This window comes from Phragmites australis, chromosome 10 (assembly GCF_958298935.1).
Source record: "Phragmites australis chromosome 10, lpPhrAust1.1, whole genome shotgun sequence".
Taxonomy (NCBI): domain Eukaryota; kingdom Viridiplantae; phylum Streptophyta; class Magnoliopsida; order Poales; family Poaceae; genus Phragmites; species Phragmites australis.
In genome coordinates this window covers 29,395,922-29,411,067 of record NC_084930.1, presented here as the reverse complement: position 1 = coordinate 29,411,067, position 15,146 = coordinate 29,395,922, and the positions used below count along the sequence as shown (strand labels likewise).

General features: G+C 49.2%; 4 protein-coding genes across 4 annotated transcripts; 3 read left to right on the top strand and 1 right to left on the bottom strand.

The window, feature by feature from the left end:
* The first annotated feature begins 625 nt into the window (after positions 1-625).
* Positions 626-4,579, top strand: LOC133930614 (protein TIC 22, chloroplastic-like). The gene is made up of 8 exons (XM_062377293.1): positions 626-1,051; positions 1,140-1,202; positions 2,166-2,240; positions 2,922-2,966; positions 3,888-3,947; positions 4,025-4,096; positions 4,178-4,213; positions 4,302-4,579. The coding sequence occupies exons 1-8, from the start codon at positions 656-658 to the stop codon at positions 4,389-4,391; spliced, it is 837 nt and encodes a 278-aa protein (XP_062233277.1). The 5' UTR covers positions 626-655; the 3' UTR covers positions 4,392-4,579.
* Positions 4,580-4,717: 138 nt separating this feature from the next.
* On the top strand, positions 4,718-7,424 carry LOC133930612 (probable fucosyltransferase 7). The gene is made up of 2 exons (XM_062377292.1): positions 4,718-5,734; positions 5,826-7,424. The coding sequence occupies exons 1-2, from the start codon at positions 5,455-5,457 to the stop codon at positions 7,286-7,288; spliced, it is 1,743 nt and encodes a 580-aa protein (XP_062233276.1). The 5' UTR covers positions 4,718-5,454; the 3' UTR covers positions 7,289-7,424.
* Positions 7,425-7,500: 76 nt separating this feature from the next.
* On the bottom strand, positions 7,501-9,389 carry LOC133931059 (galactoside 2-alpha-L-fucosyltransferase-like). Its single transcript, XM_062377893.1, has 3 exons — positions 9,119-9,389; positions 7,952-8,933; positions 7,501-7,735 (listed from the first exon to the last, which is right to left on the bottom strand). Exons 1-3 carry the CDS (start codon positions 9,387-9,389, stop codon positions 7,501-7,503), a joined length of 1,488 nt encoding a protein of 495 aa, XP_062233877.1.
* A 3,356-nt stretch (positions 9,390-12,745) lies between these two features.
* Positions 12,746-14,769, top strand: LOC133883394 (fucosyltransferase 2-like). The gene is made up of 2 exons (XM_062322710.1): positions 12,746-13,007; positions 13,231-14,769. The coding sequence occupies exons 1-2, from the start codon at positions 12,746-12,748 to the stop codon at positions 14,703-14,705; spliced, it is 1,737 nt and encodes a 578-aa protein (XP_062178694.1). The 3' UTR covers positions 14,706-14,769.
* The last annotated feature ends 377 nt before the right edge of the window (positions 14,770-15,146 follow it).

Sequence of the window (15,146 nt, the reverse complement as noted above, 5' to 3'; positions counted from 1 at the left end):
ATATAAATTTTCATTCTTTCTTAGCCTCAACTAGATTGTTTTTTGAAAGTTTGTAGAGCAATGTACCTTTGTTTCATGCAGACGTCCACCTCCTCAATTGTACATTTAGGTGGCCCGCCTAGCCCCAATCGAGGGGAGTGTAACCGTATAAAGCCTCAAGTACCTCTACATGAAACTCTAGATGCACAAAAGGTGCAAGATCTAGGTAAAATTGTGTTTCAAAGTTGAAAACTGGAGTTCAGAGATCATGCTACATGTTAAGTCCCAAAATGCTTGAATTCAAGGTTGATTTTTGTAGTTTGAATGTGTTTCTTCAAATCCAATTACGGTGTGTTCAAAGTTCTCATTTGAGTTCATTGATTTTTCGGTGCTCAAAGAGTTATCATTATGTGACCAAATTTATGATCTGTTTGTTGCAAAGCTGTAATTGGACTGATTTATGAGTTCTAAGTTGGTAGTTTGGGTTCAAAGTTCGGCCTGCTGAGATTAGAAAAAAATCTTCAGCTGATCATGGACCGGACTAGAAGCCTCCCGACCCATCCAACCAGGCCGCACCAGAAGGCTCGATTGGACCGAATCAGCCACGCGCCCGGTGCTCGTCGTCGACGCTGACCAACACGACACCTCGCACGCCACGCCACCACCAAAGTCCGCGATGCCGCCGCCCGACTCCGTCTCCACGCGCTCCTCCCTCCCGCTCGCCGCCGCGCCCATGTCCGACCCGACCCCCTCCCCCGCTCCGCTGCCTCCCAACCCGCTCGCCGCCGCCTCCTCCTTCCTTCACCACCACCTCTCCCGCCTAACCTCCCGCCTCGCCGCCCCGCGCCCGGCCCTCGCCGTAGCGGCGACCCGCGCGCCGGGTCCCCAGGGCGCCTCCCTCTCCCTCGCCCTCGCGCCCGACGAGGTCGCGCGCGCGCTCACCGGCACGCCCGTCTTCACCGTCTGCAACTCCAGCAACGAGTTCGTGCTCGTCTCCGACCCCGCCACCGGCCTCCGCTCCCTCGGCCTCCTCTGCTTCCGCTCCGAGGACGCCGACGCCCTCCTCTCTCATGTATTCCATTCCCCTCTCTCACCACCTGCTGTCTTTGCGGTTTGGTTTTGGATTTTTCGCTAATGGTTTGGGGGTTCGTGTGGTTCAGGTGAGGACGCGGCAGCCGCTGCTAGGGAAGGGGGTGAAAGTGGTACCCATTACGCTTGATCAGGTGGGTTTCACTCAATATATCTTGTGATCAAACACGTCAAGACTTCAGGAACAATTTTGCATATGAAACTATGACTTGCTAGGGTTTACGCAAGATTTTTGTAGGGAGTTTGGGTTTTATGTGAAGCATGAAAAACATTCCAGTAAGGGATAACTCCAAATCTCCCCATGAACTTTACCTTGATCTTCAAATTTCACCCTGAATTATGAAACCAGACATTTTTCACCCTAAGCTTTACAATACCATTTAAATAACACCCATATCGGTTTTGAAGGATGGTTTTTCATACGTGGCAGATCGTCATGGGCGGTTTTTGCCTCGTTGGCTGACATGTTACTTAATCTTGTTTTTATTCTTCTTTTTTGCCAAGTGGTTTTGCCATGCGTTGACTTGGTCATGAATGATAGGTGGGGCCAGGGTTTGCTCTGTCACGTCTGCATAGGTAGATGGTGAGCTGGACCAAATCAGCCATGTCAGCATGCCCACATGGCAAAACCACCTATTCATACTTGTCACATAGGCAAAACCACCCTACAAAACCGGTTGGGGTGTTATTTGAATGGTACTTAGGGTGAAAAATATCTAGTTTTATAGTTTTTGAAGATCGAAGCAAAGTTCAAGGGGTGATTTGGAGTTATCCCTTCCAGTAATTGGAAGGCGTCTTAATGATTAGCCACGTGAGAACTAGATTATTTTAGAAAATGTATGACGAGGAAAGGAACCTTTTCTCACAAGTTATATTATTGTTTAGGAATCACGTATGCATTCCTGTATACCTCGATTAAGATTGTTTTAAAAGACATCCTATTCATGCTTTGATGATGTGTTAGGTTAGGTTAGCACCACTGCAGCTTCGATCATTCTAGTGCATGCATCGACATTTTGTTTATCTTGGACCTGACTGATACTCTTTTATGTTTCATAATGTAAACATATACCTTATTACGTTGCTTCTGTACTCAGGTTTATATGTTGAAGGCTGAAGGTATCGCATTCCGGTTCTTACCTGACCCTCTTCAAATAAAGAATGCTCTGGAGGTCTGCTCTTTAATGGACTTGTGGCTCTTTGCTCTATTATCTTATCTTTACTTGGACCTATTTATAACCCCCTCCCTCCTCTCTCACCACGAAGTAGAACTCAGTTCATCAGATAGACTGCATTGCTCCCTAAAACAGTAATTACGCCATTATAGGGATTGAACATGTATGCCCATCTTTCCATAACATGTAACTAAAAGCTTTTAATATCTTCTTCCTTGGACATCATTGGCATACAATGGATCGACCATGACCAATCACAGAATCACTAGTGTATTAGCAATACTCATATATGTGCCCAGAATCTGTGCATAATTGGTCTGAATTCCCAAAATGCATATCCATATTTATTGGTTATGTTTCAACACTTAAAAAGAAAACCTCTGTTTGGTGATATTTTGTAACTTGGAGCAATGCCAAGTGACCCACCTATAACAGTGGCTTGGCTCCAGGAACTCAGTTAACCTGGTAGTGAATGTTTGGTTGACTACATTTGTGGTGCATTTTATGTCTTTACCATAATGCATGAATACTATACATATGCACATAGAACATGTGAAGTGATCTTGCAACTTTGAAAATCACCCTTATTCTTGAAGATTGGTACTAATATACTTCTCCCCCACTCTTCAGGCATCTTACTTCATCCTTGTGACTTATGTTACCCTTCTATTTTTTCAGTTGAAATCAGGCTTAACTGCTTTTGATGGTGTTCCTGTTTTTCAGGTGATATTTCTGGTTCCATCACTCTACTACGAAATTCTACCTTTTTATATAGAGACAGTATTTAGATTTTAGTTTCTAGCAGTTAGTAATTTTTTTTTGTTGATATTAGTTAATCGCAGCAATTCCTCTCTAGGTAAAACTAAATGCCAGTAACTTCTGTGTTAGCTTGTGGACTAATTGAATTGTTTGATTGATGCTCTGACTTTAGAAATTACTAGTGCATTTAGCTATTGGCAAAGTTAATGGGCCATGGGTAGGCTCTGGGAGAAAAGACTGACAGGAACTGAAGTTATTTGTTTCTATGATTTACTTGTCTATCCCTATTTATTGTGAAAGTTAATTGCACGCCCATTCCAGTCTCACCATCAGTCTCATCTCGTGAAGCTGTGTAGTCATGCTATGTTATCTGCAATCAAACTTCTTCTTTTTTTCTTTTGGAATTTATTAGATTTACTCTGATTTAGATTTTTTTATCAAAAGGAGCAGGATAACACTGTTTCTTCACTAAGAGAAACTGTATAAATAAACAGTTTCTGGTATGAAAGAGTGACTGCAACATGGCACACAAACACTACCAACAGAAGAGTGAAATCTCTTACAACTCAGCACCAACCAGGCAACCAAATTGCACTTGTTGCGGTATTGTAGATAAAATAACTCCCAAGATGATCGAAGTTTGATATATCATCGCTTCATCAGAATAGTCTGTATCTTCTTGGAGATGCTCCATGCTTTGCTTTTGAGATGTTTGCGCAGTTCCTTTTAGTTTTCAACTATTTTGCTGTTTGCACAACTACAATTTTGTTGTGTTAGGTGATCTTGATCCTCATTGCTTTAGCCCAAATATCCATTTGACTGTCATCTTCAACATTGGATGAACCACTTGTTGCTACGATGAAAATGTTCCATTTGCATGTGCAGTCAGATCTGCTGGTCGTGAAGAAGCAGAAGAAGCGCTACTGTCCAATATATTTTCAAAAGGTTTGCCAGGCAACATTTTATATCAAGTAGTGTTCACAGACCTGGTTTAGGTCTTCACCACTTCCCTCATGGTTCAGGAAGACATAGAAAGAGAACTTACAAGGGTGTCTAAAGCTTCAAGAGGGTCAGCCTTTTCTAAGCAAATTATGGTATGTATTTGTATAGTTATATTCTCTTATTGCTTTCCTAAGCTGTCATTAAAACTGCTTAATGCTTCTGTATCTTTCCAGGTTGGGAGTTTGGAGGATGTCCTGAAGAAAATGGAGGTTGGATGGAGATAGAAATACACTCTGGATTGCTTGTACATTTATACTAGTTCAGTATTTTTTTACCGTCCCGCTCTTGATTCTGCAGATAAATGAGAGAAATTCTGGCTGGGACGATTTGATCTTTATACCCCCTGGGAAGAGCCTCAACCAACATATCAATGAGGTATCAGCGTGATAATGTTCCATGGTGATAGCTCAGAGTTTGAACACACCATTCACTTGAAATGCTGTGATGGCCAGTCAATCAAAAATGTCAAATTGCTGCCTGAGCTTTCTTTTTTTAATAATCATTTTGGTTAGCCTTGTCAGGGAATATTTTCAAGTCAAGTGATAAAATATGGCTGTGAAATAGCTTCGTCATTATTTCTATTCACAAACACCAATACAGGTTCCACAAGAAGTGACAAAATGGATAAATCACGTTGCGATATTTAGTTTCACGAAAATTGTGTTTTTGTGCAGGATTACAATGCAAAAAGAGAACATTGCTTAAAACATTGACACTGACACTGTTTTTGGTAGTCATGATAGAGTCTCTGGCTGCCATTCATGTCGTGAGAAGTTTCACCTTGCTTCCTATGCTGTGTGGATCTAAATCTGAACCAAAATTCCGTCTTTTGAGTTGTCCTGCGTTGACTTTAGTTTATGTTTTTTGCTTTGAAGATAAAGCTTTGAAGATAAAGGAGAGGTGTTACAGTTACGGGTAGGCTAATTACCGTGGAACTTACATATAGAACGACACAGATTTAATTACTCGCTGACGGTGTTATCTAGGTTGTTTACATACACCTTTAGATCTTAGAATTCACAGGAAGTCAACAGGCAGAATTTCTCGGGCCATGTATAATAATATCTAGGGGTTCAAATTCACAAGCGAAGTAGTTCCCTTCTGGATTTTCTTAAGGTACATAATTTCAATTTCAGTTCTTTGGATCATTTGATAAGGAAACTTGCTGCATTTGTTAAGGGATGTGGCGAGGTTTGTGCATAACATGGTAAGTAATGGTTCACGCGTTGCCTTAATCAGTTTTCACACGAGAAAAGCGAAAGAATTGCCATTTACTCCCTTCCTTTCAAAATAAAAAGGAAATCACTAACCTGTCCATGTTCATTGCATCTGCTTATGAATTAATGACACCAAATCATACGACTGTTGGAGCTCCACTACGCGGCCGTAGTTGCATGCATGATACCGTTTTTATATGCAAGAATCACAGCTAAAAAATTAATCTACTGCCATGGTTGACCTCTCCCTACCTGTCCCCAACAAACAAGCCAGTACTAGACTGCGAGTTCGCGAGGAAGATGGCGTGCGGCATGCCATGGGTTCTGTCAGAGCGATCGAAGGAGAGCGAGTTCCGCCGGTGGCAGGGAAACGCCGGGCGGCCGTTCCGGGGGCCGTCACTGTCGTCTTCTTGCTCGCGTTGCCCCTGGCGATTGTGTTCCTTCTCTTCGGCGACCGAGCCGCCTCGTCCATCGCCGCCGGCTCCCTGGTTTGGCAGCGCGTGGAAGAGCAATGTACTTGCCGCTCCTTTTCTTGAACCTTACACGTATCGGTAGCACGTTAATGGCCCGCGTTTCATATTTCTATTCGTTTGCGGGATTGCAGACTCCGGCAATGCGTCTTCGGCACCGGACGCGGCAGGTAGCGGTCACGACCGGCTCCTCGGCGGGCTCCTCTCGCCGGACTTCGACACGGAGTCGTGCCTTAGCAGGTACGAAGCGTCGAAGCGCTGGAAGCCGTCGCCGTTCCCGGTCTCCCCTTACCTCGTCCAGAAACTGAGGCAGTACGAGGCGAACCACCGCCGGTGCGGGCCAGGCACGGCGCACTACCGCGAGGCCGTGGCGCAGCTCATGTCCGGCCGCAACGCCGACCGCGCCGAGTGCAAGTACGTGGTGTGGCTCCCCATCCAGGGCCTCGGCAACCGGATGCTCAGCGTCGTATCGACCTTCCTGTACGCGCTCCTCACCGGCCGCGTCGTCCTCGTCCACGAGCCCCCCGAGATGGAGGGACTCTTCTGTGAGCCGTTCCCGGGGACCTCATGGCTGCTACCGCCGGACTTCCCCTACAAGGATGGTTTCTGGGCCGGCTCAAAGGAGAGCTACGAGAGCATGCTTGAGAACAACATAGTCCGCTACGACGACGATGGCGAAGCAAGCGCACTGCCGCCGTACGTCTACTTCCACCTGGAGCAAATCAACCTCCGGCTCCAGAACCACACGTTCTGCGAGGAGGACCACCGTGTGCTGGACAGGTTCAACTGGATGGTGCTCCGGTCGGACAGCTACTTCGCCGTGGCACTGTTCCTCATGCCCATGTACCGGGCCGAGCTGGACCGGATGTTCCCGGTGAAGGGGTCCGTGTTCCATCACCTCGGCAGGTATCTCCTCCACCCGGGGAACCGAGCGTGGGGGATCATTGAAAGGTTCTACGACGGGTACCTCGCCGGCGCCGATGAGCGTCTCGGCATGCAGGTGCGCCTCGTGCCGTACATGCCGATCCCGTTCGAGGTGATGTACGAGCAGATCATCCGGTGCACGCGGGAGCACGATCTCCTACCACAAGTGACCAGCACCAGCGAGCCGGGTGTCCGGCTGTCGAACGGCACGACGAAGGTGAAGGCCGTGCTGGTCGTCTCCTTAAAGCCGGAGTACTACGACAAGCTGCACAGCGTGTACTACACGAACGCCACGGTGACAGGCGAGGTCGTGACGGTGTACCAGCCGAGCCACGACCAGGACCAGCACACCGAGGCGCGGGCGCACAACGAGCGCGCCCTGGCCGAGATATACCTGCTGAGCTACTGCGACAAGTTAGTGACCACGGGGTTCTCGACGTTCGGGTATGTCGCGCACTCGCTGGCCGGGCTGCGGCCATGGCTGCTGATGCTGCTGGACCGGATCAAGTTGAGGGCCGATGTTGCCTGCGTGAGGTCGGCGTCGGTGGAACCGTGCCTGCACTCGCCGCCGTCGCTTGTCTGCCGGGCGGCGAAGGATTTTGACCCGGTGGCGCATGTGCCCTTCCTGAGCCACTGCGAAGATGTGGACTTCGGTCTCAAGCTGTTCGATTGAGTTAGCTCGTGCATATATATGCTTGCTTCAATTTTTTTTTCCTTTTGGGCTTCTTCACAACAGTTAATTCCATGAGTTCCAAATGGTTCCTGTTGAAAAGGAAATAAATTCGTAGAAGTACTACAGAAATTTGGATCACAATGCAACAATCTAATTGCGTGAAATATGATTTGAATTGTACTCCAAAATTTTATTTTATTTACATCGCTGTTTCATTCGGGGTGAACAAGTTTCAGCCCCCAGCCCATGTCTTCACAGTGCCGGACATGGGGTACCAGCTTCCCAGTATCCGCACCGTGCTTCGCCCTACAGTCGTAGAACGGCGGCCCATGCATGCACGGTTCCATCGACTTCGCCCGCCGGCACGGCGGGTTGGGCGTGCTGAGGTTCTCGGGCTTGAACATGATCCACGGCGTGAGCCCGCCAAGCCCGTGGCCGACGTACCCGAACGTCGACCAGCCGCTGGTGACAATGGCGTCTGCCATGCTTAGGAGGTACATCTCGGCCAGTGCCTTCATGTCGTGCGTCGTCTTGCCAGAGAATTGGTGTTCCTCGTGGCTCGGCTGGTACACGCTCACGACCTCGCCGGTGGCCGTCGCCGACTGCCAGTACCTCCACCGGATGTTCTCGTAGTACCATGAGCTCAAGCCGGTCATCAGAATCGCTTTCGATCGGGCGCCGGCCGTCGACGGAGGAGGGAGCATCGGTTCTTGAAGCACCACTTCAGGGAGCAAATGTTCTTGCGATGTGCAGGCAAGAATCTGATCCAAGACGTGCCTGTACGGACTGTCCCCGTCGAACACCCTGACTTGGATTCCCAATCGTTCGTCTGAATTTCTCAGGTACGAATTGTAGAACCTCGTGATCAATCCCCACACTTTGTTCGTCGGGTGGAACAGATAATGCGTCATGAGGTAGAACACCGCGTCTTTCCTTGGGAACATCCGGTCGAGCTCCTCTTGGTACGCGGGGTTCAGGAAAAGCGCCGGCACGAAGTACCCGTCCGTCCTCATCACCAGCCACGGCGCGCGGTGGAGGAACCGCCGCTCGTCGTCGCAGTAGAATAGCTTGTCATGGTAGGTGCAAGAATGGTCGAGGTCCACGAAGACATAACGGAGTTTGGACACCAACGCCTCGCCGTCGCCGTCGTTCTGCACTAAATGCCTGTAGCTCTCCCGCACATCGCCGGTCAAGTTCTGAAGGTTCTTGATGGGTAAGTGTGGCGGCAGAAGCCACGACGTCCCTGGGAACGGCTCGCAGACGAGGTCAGTCAACGAGGTCGCCCTGTCGAGGAGCAGCACCCTGTCGGTGAGCATGGCGTAGAGGAACGCCGACGCCACGGCGAGTATCCTGTTCCCGAGGCCCCTGTACGGCACCAGCACGAGGTATTTGCAGCCCCCCATGGTGTCGTTCGCGCCAATTCGGTGCCGGGACCTTAGCCGCGCAGTCGCTGCTCTGTACGCCTCGGTGCCCGGGCCGCACCGCCGTTGCAGCGCCTCCTGCTCCCGCAGCCGCTTGATGAGGTGCGCGGACGGCGACCGCGATACGTTCTTGCGGTAGACGGCGGACTGGTACCGGCTCTGGCACGACCACTCGTCGAACTCCGGGACGAGCAGGCCGCCGAGGAGCCTGTCCGTATTGGATTCTGCACACGGAAACGTAGAAAAATCAGTGCCTGCCCGTTAGAGTTTTCCTCTCCAATAACATCAAGGAGAATGGCACCGTGATCATGACTGATCTACAAACCACGACGAGAAACAAAAATGTGTGACACGGTAAACGATTCACATTCGATTGTGTCGTTGATCTTCTTGCCGTCAAAAGTTTTACCTTGCCGTGTGGATGTACTCGCCAATGTCCAAAAGGACGCGCGCGTCCACGGCGCGTCGACCCGCCGGCTAACCGTGGTCATCAGGACCGGCAGCACGACGAGGCAAATCGCGAGCGTTGTGACCTTCTTCCTCGCGATCCATGGCTTTGCGTCCTGCTCCACCGTACCCTCTGCTTCTGCGCGTTGGGCGGCCTTCTCCGTGGTGTCCAAGCATTGCTGCGACGGCCGCCTGCTTATGCGGCCAATGCCGACCCCGCCCTCCAAGCCCATTGTTACCTGGCTCACGATGCGTCCTTCTCGGGGTCACGAAATCTCTCATTCTAAAATAAGATAACCCGGGGGTTAGGCATGGCTTCTTTTATTTGGAAGGGAACTAAAAAAAAGAAAGAGTAAATTTTACTTTGGGTCATGTATTAGTGTATTTGGTGTACTTTGAATCACTTTTAACAATAATTTTCACTTTGAACCGTATATTGATGTTAATATTTTAATTTTCATCGTGTTTAAGGAAGCGATCTTAACCATGCACACATGACGAGCAGTTATATCCACCTATGCTCTACGTATTTATTTGGAAGGATGAACTACATTTTCGAGATCGAAGTTTCTTTCTCTCGGTTCATTCTTCTTTGCTTGCTTCTCCATTGATCTCAAGTTGCCAGAGCTGCCTCTCCATATTGCATATGATGGTGTCGAGTTTATGAAGCCACCGACTATCCAAAAAGTTAACATCCTATATATAATCTAACCTCTGATTACCTGTTTGCTAGCATTGTAGAGATAGGTGTTAGTCCGACGGCTAGGTAGACATAGCCGGGGTGGTGGGTGGTGCAAGTGGTGACTTGAAGAGAGACGTCGGTAAAGTAGATATGGCTGGAGAGGAGCGGCCGTACAGGCGGCAACTTGAGGTGCGACGTCAGCGAGGAATATAAGCAGATGACAAAATCTACGAGTGGTGGCACTTAGATTTTGGAGGCTCGATACAGAGAGGTGACTCTAGTAACTTGAGACTAAATGGGAAGCAGGCAACGAAGAATAAACAGAGAAAAAGAAAGCTTAGGTTGGAAACAACAATCCACCGTCTCAATTAAATTCGTGGAGCTGAGGTGAATGAAACCACCCATCACGTGAGTATGATCAAATATATAATCCTTATATATGGTGCAAACTGAAAGACTAATGTAGAATGTATGGTTCAAAGTGACACCTATTGTTAAATATGATTCAAATTGCACCAAGTGTATTAATATATGGACAAAAGTGAAATTTACTCAAAAAGGAAAAGAGAATAACAAAACAGAGGAAATGTATCACACTGATGGACTGATACTCTCAATCATGTAATGACGAGCTTACACATGGCCATTAGCTAGTCCAGGCCATGATCTTATTAGGGCATGTACAATGCTCAGCTGCCTCAAGTGGTAGCTCGATGACACATGTAAGACCACACTTAGACACAACTCACCTCAAACCACAACTGCCGCAATGTAGATAAGGGTGCTATGGTATGGATTTGTCCTGTTGACACTACTTTAGCTACGTTTCAACAAAATAGTATCCATCTCTTACTAATACATGTGATCACCTATGTTAATAACATGTGAACTAGAATAACAATTTTTCAAAACACAATTAAATTAGTAGCATACAAGCAATTTTCCCATGCATTATAGAAGAGCGACGTTGGTGCTACAGTGATACAAGTTTGCGACTGTGGCTCAATGCAATATTACTCGACTTGTGGGCTCTACTACAATGTTTTTATTTTAGACAACCGAATGCATATCATTTTCATATAATCAAATTCGAACTAGATATTAAAAGAGTAGATTTCGCAAAACTGCAGGTAAGCGACAAAACTATCACAATTCTACGTAGTTAAAAAGTTGATTCACACAACTAAAAATTTAATACAATAGTATTATGGTAAAACAACATATTTCAGAAGTCGCAAAACTACAATTTTTGCACGTTAATTAAACCTAAGGAAAACATTGCCTCGCCAAAAAGCCCGAGCTCGGCTGTCCCATTGGCTGTTCTGGGCTACGATTGGGCAGCATGTGTATAGCCCGAAGTTACCTGGGCCAAGTCCGAGCCTAAGCCGAAACATTATTTTAATTTATTTTTACATGTTAAAAGTGACAGGATAGCCTTGTTTCGGCCTGATTTTGTTGGCCCAATGGTCTTCTAGGGCCAGGCCGGGTAGCTATTTTAGGCCCAAATTTAAATATAATTTTCTTCAGCCCAATCTGAACCCGGCCCGGCCTGGCCCATGCCCTGGTCTAGCGCCAATGCATCACAAAACTACATTTTTTAGTTTTCTGTCTGACACCGATCCACGTGTCCAAGATTTGTGCTGCTGGCCTTTTTTTTTTTTCCCGAAGGCCGCTTCATGGCCGTTCATACTGCTAAAATCTTAATGACCCATCGACGGCTCGACGTAACATCTTCAGAACACCGTGGAGAGCATTATTCTGCGCACGTCGCGGCATGCATCTATGATTCTTGGAGCACCAGACTGGAGTGCTGGGCACGACGACACGACACGGGCAGAGCTTCGTACGCAGTTGACCTGCAGTGAAATATTTCCCTATGAATTTGCCGCTGCTCGCAGGACTGGTGCCGGTGGGAAGGGTTGCAAGAGAGAGGACGCCAAGTTTTCACAGACATGGCGAAGCGCCGGGGACGCCACGGAGTTGTCAGGATCATCTTGCTACTCTCTGTTCCTCTGCTTGTGCTGTTCCTGCTCTCCGGCGACCGGCGGCTGCTGACAGCGTCAGATTCTCAACCGCTCCGGCTCATAAATGGAAGAGGTATGTCGGTGTCGCAGTGCTTGCTACTGTTGTGGTGTCTCGGTGTCTCAGTGCTTGCTATACAAAGCATTGGTTTTGTATAATTTTAGTCCAGGTAATTCAATGGGCAACTGGTTCGATCTACAACCACGCTAAAATATGGGATGGACTCAGGCTCTAACTGACGTAGGAATTTCTCGTACTCGGTGAACACTGAACACCCAACGTAGCATTGGCATGTGTGTGGCGATGAGGCTATCTCCAGGAGAGCCGGTAAACTATCGGCATCTATATTTTTACCGATTCTAGCTGTCGCATACGACTCCAACAGCTATGGTATATCTCCTTTTTCGTTGCTGCAGTGATGCCGATTGGATACGGCTCTTAGCAAATTTGAGGTTGGATACGGCTCCCGTATCACTGTAGCTGGCATATGCACGCGGGTCCGAGAAAAACAGTAGAGTAATGGAAGGTAGGAAATATGGTAGCTGTTGGAAATGAAAAAAATAGAAGATACTGTAATAATATTAGAAGATGTTGTAACAGTATTATAGGGGATATATTTTTAGAGTATCTAGTAGAAATGACTTAAATATAGTAGTTAACTTGTAGTCTAAAATTTTTTAGTTAAATTTCGGTTCAGTCAACAATAGTACTACTTCCCGTCGTGACCGATCTCAGATGCGGATTACCAGTGCCCAAGATTAGCAGTAGTGAACTAGTGATGTGCTTCGCAATAAAAATTTGATCCGTCAACCCCGCCGGCACCTGAGCTGCTGCATTTGGCGTCGCACCTTGACACACCGCTAGCAGGTCGGCACTGGCCTAGCAATGCGGCAACGCGAAGCCAAGGTGGGCGTCGACGGCGCCGCGGCGCCGCGAAAGGAGCAGTGGCGCTCGGCTGCAGGCCGCTGGGTGGGCGCCGATGAGGCGGCGCTGGCGTTCACGCATCGGACCAAGAGGCCGCGGTGCTTGGCGTCGAACGTCGTGCTCGTCGCCTTCGTCATGACCGTGTCGGCGATGGTCATCCTCCTCGGCGCGCGCACCAGTGCGCCGGCCGTCTCGATCAACGCCGCCAAAGTCTTGCGCCGAGGTAGGCTAGCTAGATCTCGTCATGTCACGTTCGTACACGAACAAGTTCAGGCACGATCTCAGATCGATGTTTCTGATCAATGCCGTGCTACATTCCGCTGCAAACTGTTCCGCGACTTGCATGTACATCTGAGAAATTTTCTACGCGACGGCAATAATACAAATTCAGCGGATGGAGTTTACCTCCGTATCGATGCATCTGACGATTTCATCCGTTCTGTCAGGTTCAGGCGATGGTTTCCTCCTGCGGTGGCCGGCAAGATCTCACGACAAGCTCCTCGGCGGGCTCTTGGCTGAAGGATTTGACGAGAGATCCTGCCACAGCAGGTACCAATCCGCCATGTACCGTCGACATGCCGGCAGGCGACCCTCCCCGTATCTTATCTCCAAGCTGCGGCAGCGCGAAGCCCTGCAACAACGGTGCGGCCCGGGCACCGTCGCCTACAGCAACGCGCTGGAGCAGCTCAGGTCGGGCAAGAGCGGCGGCATTGGCTCGCCGGACTGCAAGTACCTGGTCTCCATATCTTATAGCGGTCTGGGGAACCGGATGCTCGCCGCCGCATCGGCGTTCCTGTACGCGCTGCTCACCGACCGCGTGCTCCTCGTCGACCCCAGTAACGACATGGGCGAGCTGTTCTGCGAGCCATTTCCCGGCACGACGTGGGTTCTGCCGTCCGGCTTCCCACTGACAAGCTACACCAATTTCAGCGTCAGCACCGCCGAGAGCTACGGTAACATGCTGAAGAGCAATGTGATCAGAAACGACGACGGGGACGTGTCGACGGCCCAGCTGCCGGTGTTCGCGTACGTCCATCTCAACCACGACGCCACCGACCACGACAAGTTCTTCTTCTGCGACGAGGACCAGAGGGTGCTCCGGAACATCCCGTGGCTGGTGATGAGGACGGACAACTACATCGTGCCGGGGCTGTTCCTGGTCATGGGATTCCAGGAGGAGCTCGACAGGCTGTTCCCGGAGCCGGACACAGTGTTCCACCACCTCGGGCGGTACCTGTTCCACCCAAACAACCACGTCTGGGGCCTCATCACGCGGTACTACGACGCCTACCTCGCGACGGCGCAGCAGCGGGTGGGCATCCAGGTGCGCGTCTTTGGCGCCCAGCCGAATTCGCCGGAGTTCCTTGAGCAGATCACGATGTGCACGCAGAAGCAGGGGCTGCTCCCGAAATCGCTCACCGGGGCAGAGCCCGTCGTGCCGGAACCTAGCCGGAAGTCCAAAGCCGTTCTGGTCACCTCACTGAAGTCCTGGTACTACGAGAAAATCAAGAGCATGTACTGGGAGCACGCGGCGGCCACCGGCGAGGCCGTGAGCGTGCACCAGCCGAGCCACGAGGAGTTCCAGCGCTTCGGCGCCAAGTCGCACGACACCATGGCGTTGGCCGAGATATACCTGCTGAGCCTTACTGACGCGCTGGTGACCACCGGCTGGTCGACGTTCGGGTATGTGGCGCAGGGGCTCGGCGGCCTGAGGCCGTGGGTGATGTACAAGCCGGCGAACGAAACTCAAGTGCCGGACCCACCGTGCGGCCGGGACGTCTCCATGGAACCGTGCTTCCACGCGCCGCCGTTCTATGACTGCAGGCTGAAGCGGGGGGCGGACACCGGGAAGATCGTGCCGCAGGTCCAGCATTGCATCGATATGAGCTGGGGTTTGAAGCTTGTCGATGGCAATTCGTAACCTAGTACTAGTACGTTGTATACTGTATACATGTACGTTGGTGGCTTTGATACAGACATAGAAGATTTATCAATCGAGACTGTTAGACCAAGAGTACATGTGACAGAATGTAAGAGATAGGCTTTATTGAAAGAAAAAAAAAGAGACGAAAAAACATAACAGCTTTGCTAATTTTCAATCGCCTGAAAATTTCTTTTATCTCAATCACCTAAAAGTACAGCTACATAGCTTAAAATTGGGTAAAAATGAAAAAATAGGCAACATACGTCGGTGTATTTACCAAAAAATAGATAACACACTGACGTATTTGTAAATCTAACACCTGTATTTGGTACTCAAAATCCAAAAATCCGATTTTAGGACCTAAAACACCAAAAAAAGACTGGCGGACCGTATTCAACACCTGAGATACCGAATACGACCGGGATGCTTTCGGCGCCC